At 44.1% G+C, this 21,383-nt stretch overlaps 1 protein-coding gene across 2 annotated transcripts in view; it reads right to left on the minus strand.

Moving 5' to 3' along the window:
• Nucleotides 1–21,383, minus strand: part of NDEL1 (nudE neurodevelopment protein 1 like 1) — a 418,831-nt gene that overhangs the window by 120,820 nt on the left and 276,628 nt on the right. For both annotated transcript variants that reach the window (XM_086930644.1, XM_086930645.1), the window contains exon 7: nucleotides 14,556–14,647. In XM_086930644.1, coding sequence (XP_086786770.1) covers nucleotides 14,556–14,647 — 92 coding nt within the window. The remainder of the gene's footprint in view (nucleotides 1–14,555; nucleotides 14,648–21,383) is intronic.

Genomic DNA, 21,383 nt, shown 5'->3' on the forward strand with positions numbered 1-21,383 from the left:
AAAATAAAGTTCCCTAATGCAAAACAACTAAATAAATAAGTAAATCAAGAAAGTACTGTTCCCCAAGATAAAGGGGGAAAGCTAGGTTCGAAGTGGATAATCCCAGGGAATACTTGTGGTTATTCCTTGGTGCCCTTACACATCCTAATGGATGCCAAACTTCATCATAGGGCGTGCTCCTCGTCAGAACGGCACTGCCATTTCCTATGGGCCCAGTGAGAGGGCTCTTTATTTAAGATCCGTTCAGTGTTTATCCATAATGATGAAGGTGTGTGTGAGGATGCAGAATGTGTAGGGTGGAGTGAGTACAAATAAAGTGTCAAACGAAATAAAACTGTCTAAGGAATACCAAATTAATTTTAATAGGATGGTTCTCTTGGCGGAGATAAATACAATGAAAAGAGGGCTATCACAAGGGCTCAATGACTCAATCTGTCAGGTCCCTTAGGTCGTGTTTCAGGCGAGCAGAGGTCGGGTAGGTCTCTGGCGAGCTCCACGCAGGAACACTCTTTTAGCAGCAGTGCGCAATCTTCTTTTTCTCACATGAGGCCTAACGGATTGATTCAACATGGTTGGACAATCTTTTAAGGAGGTATTTTCCTATTTTCTGGCACTACACATACCTCTCTAGGTGTAGGATAGGAATCTTCTAGGTCCTGAAGAAACGCCAAGGATCGGGTTGGACCAACAGGAATGAAGCATGTCAATCTTAGAAACACATTAAGGCTATATTGGTCCATTGAGCCATCATGATCGCACTCTTTTCACAGTTTTCCTCACTGCCAAGGGAACCATTATATTAAAATTAGCGTGGTATCCCTTAGACAGTTTTATTTTGTTTAACAATTTATTTGTACTCTCTCCACCCTACACATCACACACACATCCACACACTCCATCCCCCTCCCACCACCCCGACATTGTTATGGTGAAACACTAAAACGATCTCCAATAAATAGCACTTTCACAGGGCTCTTAGACCATTGCAGCGCTAATCCCTCTAGAGCAGAGGTCTTAACACTTTTTGATGTCTAGACCCCCTTGTAAAACCTTTTTAGGCGTAAGGACCCCCTTCCGACAAAAGTTTCCAGAAACTGGTACTCCTCTTCATCAACTTTTGACAACCATAAATGCGCCTGTTAGACCTCATCACATCCCTCCATCATTCATCCACCCACACTTTCACACATCCATCCATCCACCCTTCCATCCTTCCATCCATACATCCATCCACCCTTTCATCCTTCCATCCGTCCATACATCCATCTTTTACCCATCCACCCTTCCTTCCATCCAACCATCATTCATTCACCCACCCACCTTTTCACACATCCATCCATCATTCATTGATGCAACCTTTTATCCATTCATACATCCATCCACCCTTTCATCTTCCCATCCATACATCCGACCTTCACCCATCCACTCTTTCATCTTCCCATCCATCATCCATCCACCTTTTCATCCATACATCCATCCACCCACCCTTTCATCCATCCGTCTACCCATCATTCATCCCCCCCACCTTTTCACACATCCATCCATACATCCTTCATCCGTCCACCCTTTCATCCTTCCATCCATACATCTATCCTTCACCAATCTATCCTTCATCCATCCACCCTTTCATCCTTCCATCCATCATTCATCCATTCACCCTTTCATCCATCCATTCACCCATCATTCATCCACCCATCTTTTTACACATTCATCCATCCATCATTCATCCACCCTTTCATCCATCCATCCTTCATCCGTCCACCATTTCATTCTTCCATCCATACATCTATCCTTCACCAATCTATCCTTCATCCATCCACCCTTTCATCCTTCCATCCATACATCCATTATTCATCCATCCATCCACCCTTTCATTCATCCATTCACTCATCATTCATCCACCCACCCTTTCACACATCTATCCATCCACACATCCATCATTCATCCATCCACCCTTTTATCCATCCATTCACCCATCCTTTACCCATCCACCCTTCCTTCCATCCACCCATCAATCATCCACCCACCTTTTCACACATCCATCCATCCATCATTCATCCATGCAACCTTTTATCCATTCATACATCCATCCACCCTTTCATCCTCCCATCCATACATTTATCCTTCATCCATCCACCCTTTCATCCTCCCATCCATACATTTATCCTTCATCCATCCACCCTTTCATCTCCCATCCATACATCCATCCTTTATCCATCCACCCTTTCATCCATACATACATCCATCCACCCTTTCATCCATCCATCCATCCATCCACCCATCATTCATCCATACATCATCCACCCTTTCATCCTCCCATCCATACATACATACATACATCCATCCATCCTTCGTCCATCCACCCATCCATGCATACATCCATCCTTCATCCATCCACCCTTTCATCCTCCCATCCATACATCCATCCACCCTTTTATCCTTCCATCCATACATCCATCATTCATCCATCCACCCTTTCATCCATCCATTCACCCATCATTCATCCACCCATCTTTTTACACATCCATCCATCATCCATCCACCCTTTCATCCATCCATCCATCTTTCATCCATCCATCCATCCTTCATCCGTCCACCCTTTCATTCTTCCATCCATACATCTATCCTTCACCAATCTATCCTTCATCCATCCACGCTTTCATCCTTCCATCCATACATCTATCATTCATCCATCCACCCTTTCATTCATCCATCCACTCATCATTCATCCACCCACCTTTTCACACATCCATCCATCCTTCAGCCTGTCATCCATCCATCCACCCATCATTCATCCACCCACATTTTCTGTGCCTCTCTCATGGGGGGGCGGGGGGGGGATCAGTATCTCTCTGCGTCGTCGTCCTTCTTCTTTCCTGCTCATAGGAGGGCATCTCTGTGCCTCCCTGCTGGGGCCGGGGACGTGTCATGGGACCCACAGCTCCAGGTGCGCAACATATTTTGAACTCAAAGGGCTAAACTACAGCCACTCGACCAGCCCCCCGCTCCCCCCCCACCCCCCCAGCTCCCCCAGCTCGTGTATGTGAGCCCGGCTGAAACAGCTTCAGGGACACACACACAGTCACACCCAAGTATTTGACAGGTCTTTAAAAGACCTTTTACTTGCTAATGAGGCGTTGATGTTTTTCACACCTCGGTGTGAATTAGGCCTCCGTGAGCACCCTCCATCAGCCTAATGCCAGGAGCTGCATTCTGCAGAATCTGTGACCCCCTTCCCAGGACTCCACGACCCCCCTGGGGGTCGCGCCCCACAGATTGAAGACCGCTGCTCTAGAGATATCCGCATTTTCTGATGGCAGATCAACAAAAGGGACATATGTATTAAACCCTTCCCTACTGCATTTGTCAGATGGTTTAGAATATACGCCCCTTTCCTACTGTTTTTGCCAGCGTTCATCTTGTAAAACCATTGTTGGTGGTATTTGTCAGAGAATTCACAATGTAAGGCTCCTTCATTTAGAGTCTGTCTATATATCACAAAGTACAACCCTTTTCAACAGTATTTGTTAGAGTTGACAACCCCTCTTTTTTATCACATTCGTCTGAAGTTCATAATGTAAACTACCTTCCAACTGTATTAGTCACAGAGTTCACAATGTAAAACTCCTTCCTAATACATTTTATAGAAATAATAACACTCCCTTCTATAGTGTTTGACAAGGGTTTCACTATGTAAAATCCCTTGTATTTATGAGAGAATTCACAATGTCAATGCCATTCCAATTATGCTTGAGAAATCCTGTTACAGGGGAGTTTGTAGTTAAGGGGAGTCTGTAGTCAAGGGTCCCAATTGTGTAAAAATAACAATGAATCAATGTCCAGTCAATGTTTCTTTAAAAAATGAAGTCTTGTAACGAGCACACAACTAAATATTACGCACACAATTACAAACATTTACAAGATTTCATGTGGAATGAAAACTGAACCCCTCCTAAAGGGTGCTTACAGAATCGCAGGGAGCAAATCATGTACCCCATTAAAATATAACAGTGCAAAACTAAATAAGTCACTCGATAATCTTCTAGTTATCTATGTGGTGCATGTGACAAAATGCATATCAATAGGCTCTAACCCTGAAAACCAAAAATTCCCCTTTATGTTCCTATTTCTTGGGAAAGCTTTTCCGGATTAGCAAGATTACAGCTAAAGGCTTTGTCAAGTTGTTCAAATGGAAACTTACTAAAGAGACCTAGCAAATATATGTAGAACCAAAGTAGACACTCACATGAACATTAGGTCATTGTTTCAAAACATCAGGCATTTACTGTGGCCAGCTCTAAAAAGGGACTGTTGTACCAAATCCCTTCTAACATCATTACATTTGTCAAACTCTAGATTTAAACTCCCTCTTGTTGGTGTTGGTCATATTCACAAAGTTACCCCCCCCCACCCCAAGTGTAATGTTTATAGAGTTTAATATAAAATCCTTTCCTATTGCTTTAGTCAGAAGGTCCATAATGTGGGCACGTGACAATGCCGTAAGAGGACAGCCGCAGCAACCTTGCGGGAAGCCTTAACACTCATTCTGAACCATCCTCCACCTGGAACTGTGGCAGCTTTTATGATCCTCCCCGGCAGCACGGCAGGCGCACTGACTGGATGAGTCCAAGTCCAAGTATTTGATTTCATATGTACATTCTTTATGTCTTATTGTATTTTATGATATCTTTTATGTTTATGAAATATTAACTGAATTAAGATTTTACTGAGATCATGAGACACGCCCGCCATTTTAAGCTTCTAGTCTGAGGCAAATCGTACAGAGCATCACATGGAGGGGGCTATGCCTTAACTGTTATGTATTCCAACTATATTACAGGTATTCTATCTACACTTACATGGACTGTAGGATTTTTCTGACTTTTAATCACAACACTACTTTAAGTAGTTCGACATGTTGTTTATTCGGTGTTATTTTAATATCAATTACTGAAACATTTCTATCCTGGATCCTTATACATTAACCTCACTTGATTATTCTGGATATATTCCTGTGGAGAATTTGAACTTCTCTATTTCAACATGCATATTCCAACAAGAGATATGCCTGGCTATAATCTATATGGAAAACACAGCCTTTGAAATGTAACTCCCCTACTAATGCGCCACAATCAAATACTTCTAAGCTCTCTGACCGTAATCCATTCTCGGCCTCACTGAAAAGCATGGAAATATCAAAGCCTGTATATTAAAGCTCTTCACTAACATCCATCCAATCAGTTGCTCATCCTCCGGTTCAATGTTCTTCTGAATCTGGTTAAAATCCAAGTGGTGCCTTAACTCTTTCTCCACATAAGAGCTAAAAAGAGCAGCTACAAGGACAGGTCACAATTCCTGGCTGGGATCCACCTTTTTCTTCTCACAGAACTTAACCAAAACTACTGCTGAAAGACAAATCTTTTGGGAGAGATTTTCCGCTCTCTGACATCTCAATGCTAAATTTTGATTATTTATTCCTAGTCTATTTAAGTCAGTTACAAAAAAGAAAACTACTACTAATGAAGACTCAGCTCTTCTACAAAAATGTATAGACAGTTGCAGAGAAGAGAAAATGGATGTGACAAGATGGTCTACTATTTAATCATTCATGAAAACATATGCATCCTTGATTTTGTTGATGTCCTTTTCTTCTACATTGTCACTCATATTTGACACAGATTTGCATTTGTTTCTTTGATCCCTACTTTTAAGTGGTGCACTTCGTCCCTCTGACTCCTACCTAAGTCTGTCTGTGTGGTTTGGCATGTCTCACAGACAGGTCCTGGAGACCAGTGTGTTCTCTCCCTCATGTGGTCTCACCATTCCGGTTTGTTCTTTAGGTATGTTTATGGAAATTTGTTTCTCATGTTCTTATTGTATCTATATCTCGTTCTTTTTCGGTTTTTCTTCTTTACTTTTACTTCATTCATCTTATCCTATGTACATCAATGGCTTGTTGACATATTTCATGCATGTTTTGGTATGTATATTTACCTTACATTTTCAGCCTAGATGTGTAGATTGTCAAGTTGATTCCTAATGAGCATTAGGAGTTATCAAATGGAATGCTAAGAGATTGGTTTTGCCAGTTAAGGGACAGAGTCCTTTCCCATTTGTCCAAGTTAAATGCTTATGTTGCATTTTAGCAGGAAGAATATTATTATTTCATAAGTTTTCAAACTTGAGAACGGGTGAGAGATGTTTTTTCTTCACCAGGAACAGGGAAGAGAAACAGTCATGATTTATTTGGCAAAAATGTCTCCATGTTACACTAATATCTCAACAATCTGACACAGAAGGGATATTAGTTGAGGTGAAATTGCATTCTTTTAACCTGTTTTAACCTGTTAACCGGTTATTGAAAGTGGTCATGCCAATACAGCCAGCATAGCATGTAGGCTAACATTATAAACATTAATACACCACATGGCAATAGGCGGTCTAGGAAGTAGTGATAAAAATAGGATGAGGTAACCTCACCCTATAGGGCTTATCGAAGTGACACACAAGACTTGCCTTGCCTAGTACATAATTACATATTCTCAAGGCAGCGTCCAGCCAGCAATCAACTAGTCCAGAAAATTATTCACCAATAAAAGGACAGAAAAATAAGGCCTTTAAATCACTATTAGCAAGCAATAAAACAAACCCCAATATAAGGAGCAGCAGCAGTGCACTTTCTCCATAACCCCACAATTGTCGTCAGAGGTTTGGGGGGCATGTAAAACCAAGAAGATGCAGAAGGGCAAAGGCCCACGTGGACCTCGATGGAAGAAACCGCCCGGTCAATTCAGGAGTTGTAGAACCGAATGGAATAGGAATACTATCGATAAAAATACTGACGTAAGTAGGAACCTATAAACAGATAACAGAGCGCCATGATGGAGTTGAACCGGAGCACACGTTCGAACCAGACAGCAGAAGAAAAGAATATAACAATGGTATTGATGACCAAGTGCATTACCAGCAAGGAGTCACAAACCAAGTGACTTGGACTTTAATAGCCGGTATAGCCCTGCTACGAAGGGCTATAAGGTTATTAGAACATTCTGCCACTAGAGGACAGAATGTTCTAACAAACTGAACGCTTCAGGGAGCGAGAGGGGATTGAAATCCCCTCAGGCTCCCTGAAGCCTTTGTTCATAGCCACAAAGAAGCATTGGAATATTGGTGCTCCGGGGTTATACCAGCCATTATAAGCCTGGAGCACTCCAGGGGGCGTGGCCACGAGCCGAGCATGGCGGACGCGCTTTAGAACAGCTCCGTCCAATGCCCAACAAATAAGCTAAATATCCTGACTATCCCGTGTTCCCCGATCGCTCCGACGATCTCTGCGTGCTACGGAAGACCGGGAAACCTCCCGACCACCATCTGCGGACCTTGTAAGCCGCCGGCGAACGGACACGGCGACTAGCGCCTGCACGAGGCATAGAATACTAGCACAGCTCAACCGCAGGAATGTTAAAATAGCTTGCCTTCAAGAGACCCACCTGAACAATGCAGAGAGTGGGAAGTTACTTAAAAAATGGAAAGGGCAATTGTTTGCTACCTCTTATTCTGAATTCTCAAGGGGGGCGGCCGTATGGATGAGGAACTCAGTCCCCTTTAAGCTAGTGGAGATGAGGTTGGACACAGAGGGGTAGGCAGTATTTATGCGCAGAACTTTGGCCTGTCGGTCTTCTTGACTAACATTAACAAAGTGCTAGCGGATTGGGCAGAATTTCCCTGGCTTATAGGCGGGGACTTTAACGCAGTATTGGACATTTCGCTGGACAGGTCGCACCCGCCCCTGCATGCTACAGAGAATAGAAGGCAGGCTGAAGCGCTAGCGCAATGGGCAGTGGGATGGAATATAGTTGATGCATGGCGAGGTAAACACTTACTGAATAGGGAGTACACCTTCTACTCACCACCTCATAGGTTACACACCAGGATTGACCATGTTTTTTGTACTACATCCTTTCTAGGGGCGGTCACCACGGCAGAACATATGGGAAAGACTTTTTCAGACCACAACCTGGTAGAAGTCACTTTCCAATGGGGCAGGTTTCCGACACCCATACCAACCTGGCGTCTTATACCAGACCTGCTGGAAGACTCGGTCTTCCGCACAACACTCGCTGACGCAATAACTAATTACTTTGACAAGAACGAGGGCACTGCAAGCTCCCAACAGATAGAATGGGACACGTTTAAAGTGTCCACCAGGGGAGAGGCAATGAGTACACGAGTGGGTATGAGACATAACATCATGGGAAAACTCCGGGAGGTAGAAGGGCGCCTGATCATGCTAGAAAGTGAGGCCGCCGGCACGAACGTACCGTTTACACCATTACAGGAGGCACGTATTCAGCACGCAGAGCTGCTGGAGGAATTACGCATACTGGACTATAGGGAATATACAGGCAGACAAATGCACAAGCAGACAAGGCGGGCCCCTTGCTGGCCCGGCTGATACGAGAAGAGCCAGCAAACCTGCCTATAACGGAGGTAACCGATCAGGGGGGGTCGCTGGCAAAGACACAGCTGGGCGTTAACACCGCCTTTAGAGAATATTATGAATCACTATATGGCCCTCACAGGCCGCTATCTGACACGGCATATGAGGAGTTCATGGAGGGACTGGTCTTGCCGAGACTTGAGGGCCGACAGAGCGAGGACTTGGCACGCCCAATTACAGTTGCAGAGATAAGTCAGGCTATACGAGCGCTCCCGCGGAAGAAGGCCCCAGGTACAGATGGCCTTCCCGCTGAATTTTACGGGACCTTTATCGAACTCCCAGTGCCGCGACTCCTTGAGGTATACCGGGTGGGGCTGCGAACACGTGGCCTTCTGCAGTCATCACTCCAGGCTCTAATAGTGTCTCTACTAAAACCAGGCAGGGACGGCTTACAACTGGTCAACTATAGACCTCTGTCTTTACTAAATACAGATTATAAGATACTGAGTAAAATCCTGGTGACGAGGCTAGCCCAATATATTCCAGGACTGATACACCCTGACCAGTGCGGGTTCGTGCCAGGTAGAAGCACTGCCATGAATCTCAGACAGCTTAGTCAAATTATGCTGGGCGGACCAGGGCAGTTGGACGCGGAGCGATGTGTCTCCCTGGACCTGAGGCAGGCCTTTGATTCGCTCAGATGGGACTACATGATTGCGGCGCTGGCAGGCTTTGGAATACCCCCTGAGTATATTGCATGGGTCCGATTACTTTATTCCCGCCCAACGGCTAGGGTCCGCACGAACAGATGTATCTCGGCGCCCTTAGATATAGCAAAGGGTACAAGGCAAGGGTGCCCACTATCCCCGCTTTTATTCATATTGGCATTGGAGCCCTTACTATGCAAACTTCGTAACGCAGCGCAGCACAGGGGCATACAGAGAGGTGGAACGACCCACGTGGTGTCAGCGTACGCTGATGATATTATACTGTACTTCAGAGACCTAGGTGAGGGGTTCGACCCCGTCCCTGACATATTTGAGGCCTTCCAATCAATATCAGGGCTTGCTATTAGTGAAACCAAGTCGTACGGGTACTTTTTCTCTGCCAACAGGGCAGTAACCCAACTGCCCTTTGCACCACATGCACTCCAGGTGGCGGAGACCACCTTCCGTTATCTTGGGATCCAGGTGTACAGAGAGACAGGGGATATGCTGGATGGAAACCTAGGAAGGGCAATCACTGTGCTGAAATCACAAGTGGAATTCTGGACTGCGCTGCCGGTGGCGGGACGGGCGACCATCTCGAAGATGGTGGTACTGCCTCGCCTACTATATTATTTCACAAGCTTGCCGTTGATGGTCCCTGCATCCATGTTCAAGGCGCTCAACACCCTACTGACGGAACTGATATGGGGAACCGGGAGAAATCCTATTAGCCTAACCAAACTACAGCTCCCTACTGAGGCAGGCGGTATGGGGTCGCGGATCTACAAGCATATAACTTTGCATGCCAACTGCTGTGGTTGGCTTATTGGCTAGCGGGACGTAACTTGCACGAAATTTACATGTCAGAGACGGAGTGGAACAGAGGGAGTGTCCGAAGGCGGAGGTCTCGAGATCGGCGCCCCCCCTGCTCCGACACGCGATTGACTACTGGAGAAGAGCAGTGAGGTATACGACCCGCACGACCTCCTATGCCCCCACAATACCATTATTGGGTCTACCAGTGGGACTGAGACCGCTCTCAAATCCGCAGCTCACGGAGTGGCATGAGGCGGGAGTATCGCAAATTGGGGACCTATTTGCAGACGGCAGGGTCATGGCATTCGAGGATTTCCGGACGGCACACCACACATCGGGATGACTATTCCTATTGCACGCAGGGCTGCGTCACTATGTCACGCAGGTGTGGGCACCGGACGGCAAGGGGCCACCAGCCAACCTACTACTTACAATGCAGTACCTAATGGGGGCGGGTAGCCACCTAACGAGATGGATAACACATGGTATAAGGGAGGGAAGGGCAACCACACTGCAACCTCTGCGGGACAAATGGGAACACGATATAGGGAGACCAGTCAGGGACAAGGAGTGGGACCGCATTCTGAAATACCCTATGAAGGTTTCAAGAAACCGGAAATTTAAATTCATACAACTTATGATTCTGCATAGGGCGTACCTAACTCCCCACTGCCTACATGCGATGTTTCCCAACACGACTGATGCATGTCCTAGGCGTGGAGCAGAAAACGCGTGTCTGATACATATGTTGTGGATGTGCCCGAAGTTGGGATACTTCTGGACTACAGTACAGAATGACTTGTCCAAAATAGTCCCCGCTAAGCCATACACCACACTGGAGTACACCATATTGGGGTTGGGTCCTGTAGATCGAAAGAAGAGCGTAGGCACACGCTTCACAGATCTAGCTTTGCTTCTTGCGAAGCGCACCATAACAATGAAGTGGAAATCGCCTAGGCCACCTGACCCTGAGCTGTGGAGGGCGGAGGTGTCACGCTGGGGGAAGGCTGAGGGGATGACAATGCAACACGAAGAGCGTAGGGGACTCAGGAAGACCCCCATATCATTGGACTGGAATGAATTGCTGGGGTCATTTGAGGCAAGTGAAGACGATACATCTGAACATTCTATTGAAGTGGGTTAAATGGTGTATTGTTGCATATAAGGGATGTAGTACCCCTCTCCCATGACCAAGACTGAACACTTTACCGGGAGCGTGCATACCTTTGGGTGCACAGGACAAACGCAAACTATGATGCTACATTGTAAGGTCCTCTGAAGGGTTACAGCAGATATGTAGAGAGTAATGTAAATATGCAAAGAGAAGCAGACACCATGTGTAATGAAGTGTGACTTATACAAGTGCCGAGGGTGGGAGGGCAAGGTGGGGGGCATTATAACGGGGATGTAATGTTCGATAATATAAAATGAAAATATACACACGCTGGCCGGAAACAGTGAACATATGCATGTCAGAACTGTACAGATTACAATACTGTTTAACCTGTCATGATTACAACCAGTTATCCTGCTAATAACAAGATTAAAAAAAAAAAAAATAAGCCTGGAGCACTCCATTGTTTTCCATGGAGCTTCCAACGTTCCAATGTTCTAATATAGCCTTATAGCCCGCCGTAGCGGGCTATACCGGCTATTAAAGGCCCACTGAATCGTGAAAGGCCCGAGGCTAGGGACTTTACCGAAACAGCGGGACTTTAATAGCCGGTATAGCCCTGCTACGAAGGGCTATAAGGCTATTAGAACATTCTGCCACTAGAGGGCAGAATGTTCTAACAAATTAAACAAAGGGTTCTCGAAGCTCGAGGGGATATAAATCCCCTCGAACTTCGAGAAGCCTTTGTAGAACATTGGAATGTTGCTCTGCGGGCCTTTACCGGCCCGTAGAAGCAGGGAGCACTCCATTGTCTGCAATGGAGCTCCCAACATTCCAATGTTCTAATGTAATGGGGATGTAATGTTCGATAATATAAAATGAAAATATACACACGCTGGCCGGAAACAGTGAACATATGCATGTCAGAACTGTACAGATTACAATACTGTTTAACCTGTCATGATTACAACCAGTTATCCTGCTAATAACAAGATAAAAAAAAAAAAAAATAAGCCTGGAGCACTCCATTGTTTTCCATGGAGCTTCCAACGTTCCAATGTTCTAATATAGCCTTATAGCCCGCCGTAGCGGGCTATACCGGCTATTAAAGGCCCACTGAATCGTGAAAGGCCCGAGGCTAGGGACTTTACCGAAACAGCGGGACTTTAATAGCCGGTATAGCCCTGCTACGAAGGGCTATAAGGCTATTAGAACATTCTGCCACTAGAGGGCAGAATGTTCTAACAAATTAAACAAAGGGTTCTCGAAGCTCGAGGGGATATAAATCCCCTCGAACTTCGAGAAGCCTTTGTAGAACATTGGAATGTTGCTCTGCGGGCCTTTACCGGCCCGTAGAAGCAGGGAGCACTCCATTGTCTGCAATGGAGCTCCCAACATTCCAATGTTCTAATATTTCTTATGTTTCCAAAAAAGAAAGGAAAATAACTTCTCAAAACTCTAGAAGTCATGCCACATATCAAAGCACTAGAACAGCTTTATTTTTCTATTAAATCTAAAGTTCACTGAGGTGAATTAATTAAAGCAAATTCCAGTTTAACAAACTCACCACAGAAACACATCCTATTTCCTTAAATCCAGCAGTACTATGGAGGCCAGAATAGAGCAGGCAAATTACTAGCTAATTATTTGAAAATCAAAAAAGAAAGAGTTACGACAGAATACATTCGAGGTAGTAGCTTCCCAAATGACAGTCCGCCACCCTTGGCTGCCTGTCTACCTGCTGCCCTCCGTTTAGATTTCCTCTGTTCGTTTCTTGCTCCATTTTGCCTTTCTTGCTCATTTTTCTGCCCTCTGTTGTGCCTTTTTCTGTTCGTTATTACTAACCTCTGTTTTGCCTTTCCTGCTCGTTTTTCTGCCCTCTGTTTGGTCTTTGCTATTAGATTTTTTGCATACACAACTTCTGCCTTATTAAATCCTGTAGGGAGGCAGATCAACATGTGTACCGAGCCAAAGATTAAACTCAAAACTAAATACAGTGCACTTCTATGCAATTATTGAGATGAAGCAGAAGACAACAGTTAAGACTATGGCAGTGCATATAATGTTTTGAACAGCTGGGATGTCTCAGGAGTATCTGATCCCCAGCCAACTTATTTTGCTGCTGGTTAAGAATCATGAGTCTATACTGCTGGGCACAGTGAACTGTTGGACTTGAAAAAGCCAGAGACTCCTTAAAGTTTTCCATAGCATCTGTGACCGTGTCCTCAAAGAACTATCACTATCCAGACGCATTCCTGAAATCATGGAATGAAAATCCAGATTAAAAGCCTGGGGTAATGTGATGTCTCATGGATGAAGTAGCAGGAAACGTCTTTGTAACAGAATAAGATTAAAGGTGAAGCCCAGCCTGTGTGATATTTTTGGATTAATCCGTACCATAAGCCACTAATAACATCAAAGCTCCTGCAAGCAAATGATCCACCTGCTCTTTAAGCAAGTGGCACAAGTAGTTTCAAATCTGGCTACATGACTGATAGTAATCCTCTAGCTTGAAAACACTGAAGTGATAACATTTATTGTGCTAGTTATCCTTCTCTCAGACTCAAATGGGAGAGAAAATCTTTCATGTTTCCCTAAAACAACAGTGTGTCTGCCACTGGATAATGTGTAAATTAAAAGGGGACTCCTTCTACTGAGCAACACTTCTACAGTAAAGTCATGGCAATTCTGGTCCAGATACAGTTTTTCCCATATTTCTGCATTATGATACTTGAAAGTGACTCTGAATGAGTAGTCACTCTTTGCGACCTTCAGGGTGCAAAATCTTTGCCACTTTCTCAAGAGCAGCAACCCATGGCACACACATTGTGGCTTCAGCACCAAGGTAGATGAAGATTTTCTCAATTGTTACTTCTGGGGCACAGTATTCACACCAAAGTAGCACATGAAGAATCCATATCACTTGCTTCTTGCAAATCCTGCAACGCCTCTTATTCATCCACCCAGGACAGTATTGAAGTGTTTTGACTCGCAGTGAACACTACAGCTTGTGCTACCATTTTCCACTGAATGAAATCAACCATACGTTTTATGAGCTTCACCACAATCATTTATAGAAACTTAGGATATGGGGCCAAAGATAAAACTATGAGCAATACACTGATGTATTCCCCAACTAGCATTATCAAGCCGTGAAATTACACACACAATAAACTAGGTTCCCTGATGTCAGAGCCTTAGTTCATGGCGCCTAGCAGTAATCCAAAGCAGACTTCACAAATATTTACAATCTGTTCATCAAGTGCACATACACAGCATAGCTCTTGAAACCTTTATAACATAAGAGAGCAGTTAAAAACCTAAAGCAAAGCAAAATTTCATGGAGGCATAGTAGCCCATAAGAAATTTAGTGTTCATCTTTGGTATTTTGACACTGCATTGAATAAAGAACAGAATAGTATAAATATACAAATTCTAAAACAGTAATCATAAAAAAAGTAAGACACAAGGTACTTACCCCTACTTTGCGTAGCAGATCACCTACAATATTGAGTGCAGATATTCTGGCAGAAGGTGTTAGCGGGGAAGTACCAAACCCATTGGGTATACCTAGTGATAAAATGGCTTTTGTTACTTAAGAAGACACAATTTCACAGGTAACTTTACAATGAGCGTCTAATATTGTAAAAGAAAAAAGCAAGAATCAGAAACCCAAAACGCTTGCATATTATGGTACATCAATTAGATCGCCTTCTTTTTCTAAGTAGTCCCCATCACACAATGTACCGGTGTGTGTACGCATGACATGTATTATTGACAAAAGGAGTCACAATGGCGGAAGCAAAGCAGAAATTCATACAGTGCTAAAACAAATAAACAGGTCATCTGCAAAACCATAAATAAGAAGAAAATAAGTTACTAACCTCTAACGAACGCTCTTCAGTATTGGTATCTTCCATAGATTCAAATGCTGGATTCATTCCCAGTCGAAGTGGAAGTCCCACAGTACCATAGTAAAGCAGTATGTATAACTAACATAGGCTACAATGGCAATGGGCCATCAGTTTAATAGATGAAGACCTTTTAAAAAAGAGGCAATCTTTAACTATAACCAATTAGGCAACAGCACTCTCTGTAACACTTGCCAACAAACACGGAGTCCCTCAGGGTTTCAAGCACAAGTAGTAATAACATCCTTAGATATAAGGGGAGCCTCTCAGGGGAAGAGGGTGGTTCGCATGTGAATCTAGGACAGATACCAATACTGGATAACTACAGTTACAGGTAAGTAACTTATTTTCTTATCTAGTATTGGATCTTTCAGAGCAACAGGTAATTTAAGTTCCCTTAGAGTATGGTGGGTAAGAAAGTTACATATCTTTATATAATAGTGTATATATAAATGTGTGTGTGATATATATATATATATATCACACACAGCAGCTTTTGAAAATAAACTTCAATCTTTAGCAACTCACGGAGTCGGTGCCGTCCTTTATTGTGAGGAATGTGCTTGGTAACAAATATATATATATATATATATATTTATTATATATATATCCAAAGTTCGTCCACCAACCAACCATACATTCAGGCAGGTAAATTAGACGAGGCAAACCCAGATAGATGGTGCAATTGTTTATTTCGTTAAGCCCAACACCACCACCGCCACGACGCGTTTCAGCCCACGTATACATATATCTATCCAGCTCAATAAAAGGGTCTATAAATATATAAAATATATCCAAATCAGAGCTTGTAACCGTTCGTATCTATAACAGATGGATAAGTAACCATAAAGGAAAATTTTATAGGCAATACACAACAGTATGAGATGTATTTGAATTTAGATATGAATAAACACCTCTATCTAAAGAGGCTCACCTTACTGAAACAGATGGCGTAACACTGCCTGGCCTATGGCTGTGTTGTTCTGATTCCCAGCAGTAGTGCTGTGTTAACGTGTGGGTGCTCTTCCACGTCACAGCACAACATATCTTCTCAAGTGGAACACCTGTAAACAGAGCAACCGAGGTGGACACAGAAATCGTTGAATGCACGTTAGCTTTTGTTGTTAGCAGTTTGCCAGCTTTGGAGTGGCAAAACTGAATTGCTGCTGAAATCCACCTTACTATTGTGACTTTTATGACTGCAGGTCCCTTGACAAGATTGCCAATAAGACACTAGTAGTTGATCTGTTTTACATATGTTCTTTGTTCTGTGGAGACAGAACTTAAGACATTGTTTAACGTCAAATTTATGAAGAGATCTTTTGGCCGGTGATGCCGGATTAGGGACAAATGTCCTTAGAATAATTTGTTAATTGAGAAAGAATGTTGGGAATGAATTTTGGGTTTGTTCAGAGAAGAACAAACTCTTCAGTAAAATGCAGAAAAAGCTCTTGCTTTGTAAAAGCCTGTTTTTCTCCAACTCTTCTTGTGGAGGTGAGAGCAAGTAATAGAGCAACCTTCCAAGTGAGAAATTTTGACTCAGCATTGTGAATGTGTTCAAAAGGCTGTTTCATGAGCTGCGAGTGTACCATACTGAGGTGCCATTCTGAGGGAGGACCTCACACTTATAGGAACGCCTTGAACAGACCCTTCAGAAATAGTTTTCTCACTCTTCTAGAACACAGAGAGATCTTGGTGATCGTCTGTATCATGAAATTGCTGCAAGATTTGGCCAGTAAGAGCAGAGACAGCAGGAACGGTTCAGGAGATGCCGCTAACTGGTGTACATTTCTTTGGTGGAACCATAAACAGAATGCTTTCCATTTTAACTTGTATGTTTTATTTGTGTCTTCAGCTTGTGCTTTGGATAACAGATCTCTACATTCTTGACTGATGTTTAAGTCTTGAACCTCACAGAACTCAGGAGCCGTGTGTACGTGGAGAGAAGCTGGCTCCTGGTGCAATATCTAGACCTGGCTCATTGTCAAGAGTGTTTGCATTATTGGTACGTGGATGGGACTGGTCTCTGACTGAAGGAGGAGCTCCGCAAACCAGTGCTGCCTGGGCCACTTGAGAGCGATGAAGATGATATGATAGAGGTCAATGTTCATTTTGCTGCGAACCGTTGGAATTAGTTGGGACTGGGGAAAAGCGTATGCATAAATCCTGGACCATCGCATCGAAAGTGCATTCTCCCACGACCATGGGAGGGGATATCGATTGGCATAGAACCAATAGTGAGAATATTTTGCCCAGCTGTAGTTGATCTGGCTCCCACTCGTGGCAACTGTATTTGGCTCTCCTGGGAGTGTTCACTAAGGGGTTGTGCACTCCGGACATGTGCTCGGTCTTCATATCTTGTGGGTCATGAGTCAACTCCAAAGCTCTTGGGCTTCGTGAAACAGTGTTAGAGATTTTATACCTCTGTGTCCGTTGCTATAATACATGCTGGTCGTATTGTCGGTATGGACCAGCGGGAGATAAGCCTGCAGGGTAAGAAAGATGGCTTTCAGCTCCAGGCTGTTGATGTGCATCAAGTTCTGACATGCTGACCACTTTCCTTGGATCTGTAGGTCCTGCAGGTTGCTGCCCCAGCCTTCTAATGAAGCATCTGTGGTGATAAAGTCTTGTATCAATGGCAGAAATGTGAGGCCTTGATTGAGATGAGAGCTCGAGTTTATCATCCTTGGGTTTATGGTTATCAAGTTGTCAAAGGACCCTTCAGATTTAATCCACTGTAGCTGCAGTTCTTCCCACAATTGTTTAGTCTTGAGGCGTGCCAGCGGAACTATGTTGGTTGTGCAAGAAATCATGCCCAGTAGCGACTTAAACAGCCTCACTGAAACATACTTTTTTCTTGAGATTTTGTGAACCAAGTCTGCTGAGTCTACTTTGTCTTTCCTGGAAGATGAAGGCTTTGGTCTGAATTGTATCTAGGTCGGCTCCTAGAAACTGCATCGTTTGACTAGGAGTAGTTGAGCATTTACATCGATTTACAGAAAGACTCAGCTTGAGAAACAGTGACATGCAGGCTTTCGCAGCTCTGGCAGCCTCCCTTGAAGTTTTTAGCAGCCAGTCGTTTGGGTAAGGGAATACCTGATGACCTGAGATTGGTTGCTACTGGGGTCAAACACTTGGTGAGTATGCGAGGGCCTGACCTGAGGCAGAATGGGAGGACCCTGAATTGGTAATGTGCATCAGCTACAGTGAAGCAGAGATATTTGTTGTGTTTGAGATGAATGGGGATATAGAAATATGCATCTTCCAGATCTAGAGACATTATTAAGTCTCTGCTGTTTAGGAGGTGTAGAATGTCAGAGAGCAATCATTCAAAAAGATTGCCTGCGGAGGAATTTGTTTAGCTTCCTGAGTTTAAGAAGGGGTTTCCATTCCCCTGTTTTCTTGCATAGGAGGACAAAATGAGAGTGGAATCCATTTTCCTTTTGAGCAACCAGAACCTGCTCTATTGCTCCCTTGGCAAGCATTAGGAGGGCCTTCTATTTCAGTAAGTGAAGACGAGGTAGATGCGCTCTCCATGGCGGAGTGCTTGGTGGTCTTTCTGTAAACTACAGGGTGTGGCCATAGGTAACTAGGTATAATACCCATTTGTCTGAGGTGATGTTTCTTCATTGATCGAGATAGTTGGAGATGTTCGGACCTACTGGGTGGGACGAAGGAGGTGTAACTGGTACATTGTTGAGGTCACTGTTTCTGTGGCGACCTGGCTTTGCATATCCAGCTGTGGATGGTTGATGATATGCCTGTTGATAAACTGGTCTGAATTGGTGTTGGGAGTGCGGAGATCCTCTTCTGTATGTTGAGAAACCTTGGCAAAGCCCCCCACGAAAGGGCAACTTCCTCTACTGGAGGGTGTTGAGGGACTTGGCTATGTCAGTATTTGTCTTGATGGCTTACAGAGCATCATCGGTATGCTTGCCGAAAAGTGCATTCCATCATAGGCCATATCAGGGATATTATACTGAACTTCAGGTCAAAATGTGGTTTCCTGAAGCCATTCTTGAGGTCTTAAAACTGCTACAGCAACTAGTTGACAGAAGCCAGAGGAGGTGATGTCAATGGTGCAGTCTATTATCTCTGAGGAAGTGCGCTCATGTTCCTGCAGTATTTTCTTGGCCCCAGATCTTCTATCGTCAGGTATTAGGTCAGTGGAACCAATATCCAACCACATTTGTCAATCATATCGGCCGAATATAGTCAGGGAGTTGGCCACACGGACAGTGATGCAGACATGGTGAAAAACCTTTTGCCCATGTTATCGAAGCATCATTCTTTGTCTGACGGCACAGATATAGGTACAGATGGGTTTTTGGAGCATTGCTGTGCCACTTGAGAAATTACAGAATCTGGCTCAGGGTGTCCAGTCAGGTATGCAAGGGAAACCTCTGGAGCCCTGCACTTTCTATCAACACGAGGCAGGACAGCCCGTGGTAGGGTTTTCCATGATTTTTATGCCCTCTTGCCAGATGTAGTCTATATTAGGTATAGCCTATTAAAGTCATAAAGGAAACAGTCGGTCTGTTTTACAGAAATGGGGAGGTGAATTTGTGTTGTCGCCCTATCTATTCTGTTATGAAAGCCACTTATGTCTTCTGGAGGCGAATGAATAGGTTGCTGAGGGGATGGTGATGGAGTGGGTGTCTTGTGGAGATTGAGGGTCAAGAATCTCCCCTTCTTCTCCGTCATCAGATGGCAAAGGATCGTCCCTCAGTGGTGCTGCAATGAGAGTAACAGAGAAAACAATACACCTGCCTGTGCTGAGAAATTGTTTCTTAGAACGCAACCGATGATACAGCATACATGAAAAAATAGCATGAATACTTGCTTTTAGAATTGCAACTTTTAATTCAATTTTTTCTGAAGACTATTATTATTTTTAGTCTTTTGTCTTTTTAGTGCATGAGAATACACACAACATGAATAAAATTATACATTTAAATACAAACGAAAAACACACATTGGTATGTACATAGTTCCAACAAACTCACACTCAACACATTCTTGGCCATCCAATCATACAAAAACCACATTCATATTGGTCCCAGTGTCATGAGAACAATTGTGTAAAATAAATGACAGTCCTGTTTGTTAATTTTTAACACATAACTCAGATTTTTCAAATTTTTTTTGAAAGAAAGCGATATCTCAATACAATTAGTGCATTAGATATAGGACAAATGACAGGGGACCGGGTCAGGTCGACGCGTTTCGAACCCTAAAATTCTGGGGGTTCTCTTCAGGACCACAGTCTGACTAGAAAGAAAAGAGGAAAAAATCATCACTAACCAAAACCTTCGAGATCACCATCTCAACCAATGTACAGTTCCCCTCAGCCTACCTCGACAAGTGGGACGAGTCTCCACAGAAAACGAGAAGAAACAGGTGTATTCCCAGTGAAGAGGGAGCGAGAGGTGCTGCAAGAAGGATAGGATATTTTCAATCTCACTGCGCGTTTCAAACATAACTATGCCTAGGCTGGTGGTACAATGGGTCTGTGCGCTTACCTTTGAGTAGCGCGCGTGTGCTCAAAATAATGCTTCCCAGTCGGGACGTGCACGGTCCGAGGGCTCAGATCCGGCGTCACTGAAGCTGGGGAAAGAAAGGGTAACGCGGGTTACCGTCATGCAGAAGCGATCGCGTGGTCTTTTACTGGGCGTAGGCGCTCGCTGGCGCTTTGGTGAGAAACTTACCGTGATTGATGCTCTGTGTCAGGAGTCCACAGTACTCGCTCCTTACCCTGCAGTCAATGGCGGGTTACCGGAGTCTCCCAGCAGTGTAGCTTATGGGAGTGGCTTGGCCCCCAGGGGATGTTGGGAAATGTAGTGCTGTGGTCCTGACAGGAGTGACAAAGTCAAAGGAAGCGAAAAGGCTTCTGGGAGATGAAGTCCAATCATGAAAAATCAAGGATGGGTTTTATAAATTTCGGAAATTTCATTTAGTCCACTAACCGCTGTATCATATTTCATTATTAGCAGTGCTTCCCTTTGGTTCAGTCTTGCTTCCACATCACCGCCTCTTGGGTCGTTTTCAATTTTGGACAGAACTGTCCACTTGAAGTTATTCTTGTCATGTTTTTTCTTCAACCAATGATGGACTAAGGGCGCATTGTCCACTTCTCTGCGTAACCTGGATTTATGCTGAGTGATGCGTTGTCTGACCTCTTGGGTAGTTTTCCCAATGTATAACTTGGGGCAGGGACATACAATGGCATAAACTACATTCCTTGTTTTACAGTTTGTGAACACTTCATGTTTCCAGTGAATGTTGTTAAATGAGAACAATGTCTCTTCTATAGTGTCAGGGCAACAGACACAGGTTCCACATTTATGGTGTCCTTTGATCTGTGGAAAGCCAAATAGACTTCTTAGGGTCGGCGG

This window comes from Lissotriton vulgaris, chromosome 7, assembly GCF_964263255.1.
Source record: "Lissotriton vulgaris chromosome 7, aLisVul1.2, whole genome shotgun sequence".
Classification (NCBI taxonomy): Eukaryota; Metazoa; Chordata; class Amphibia; order Caudata; family Salamandridae; genus Lissotriton; species Lissotriton vulgaris.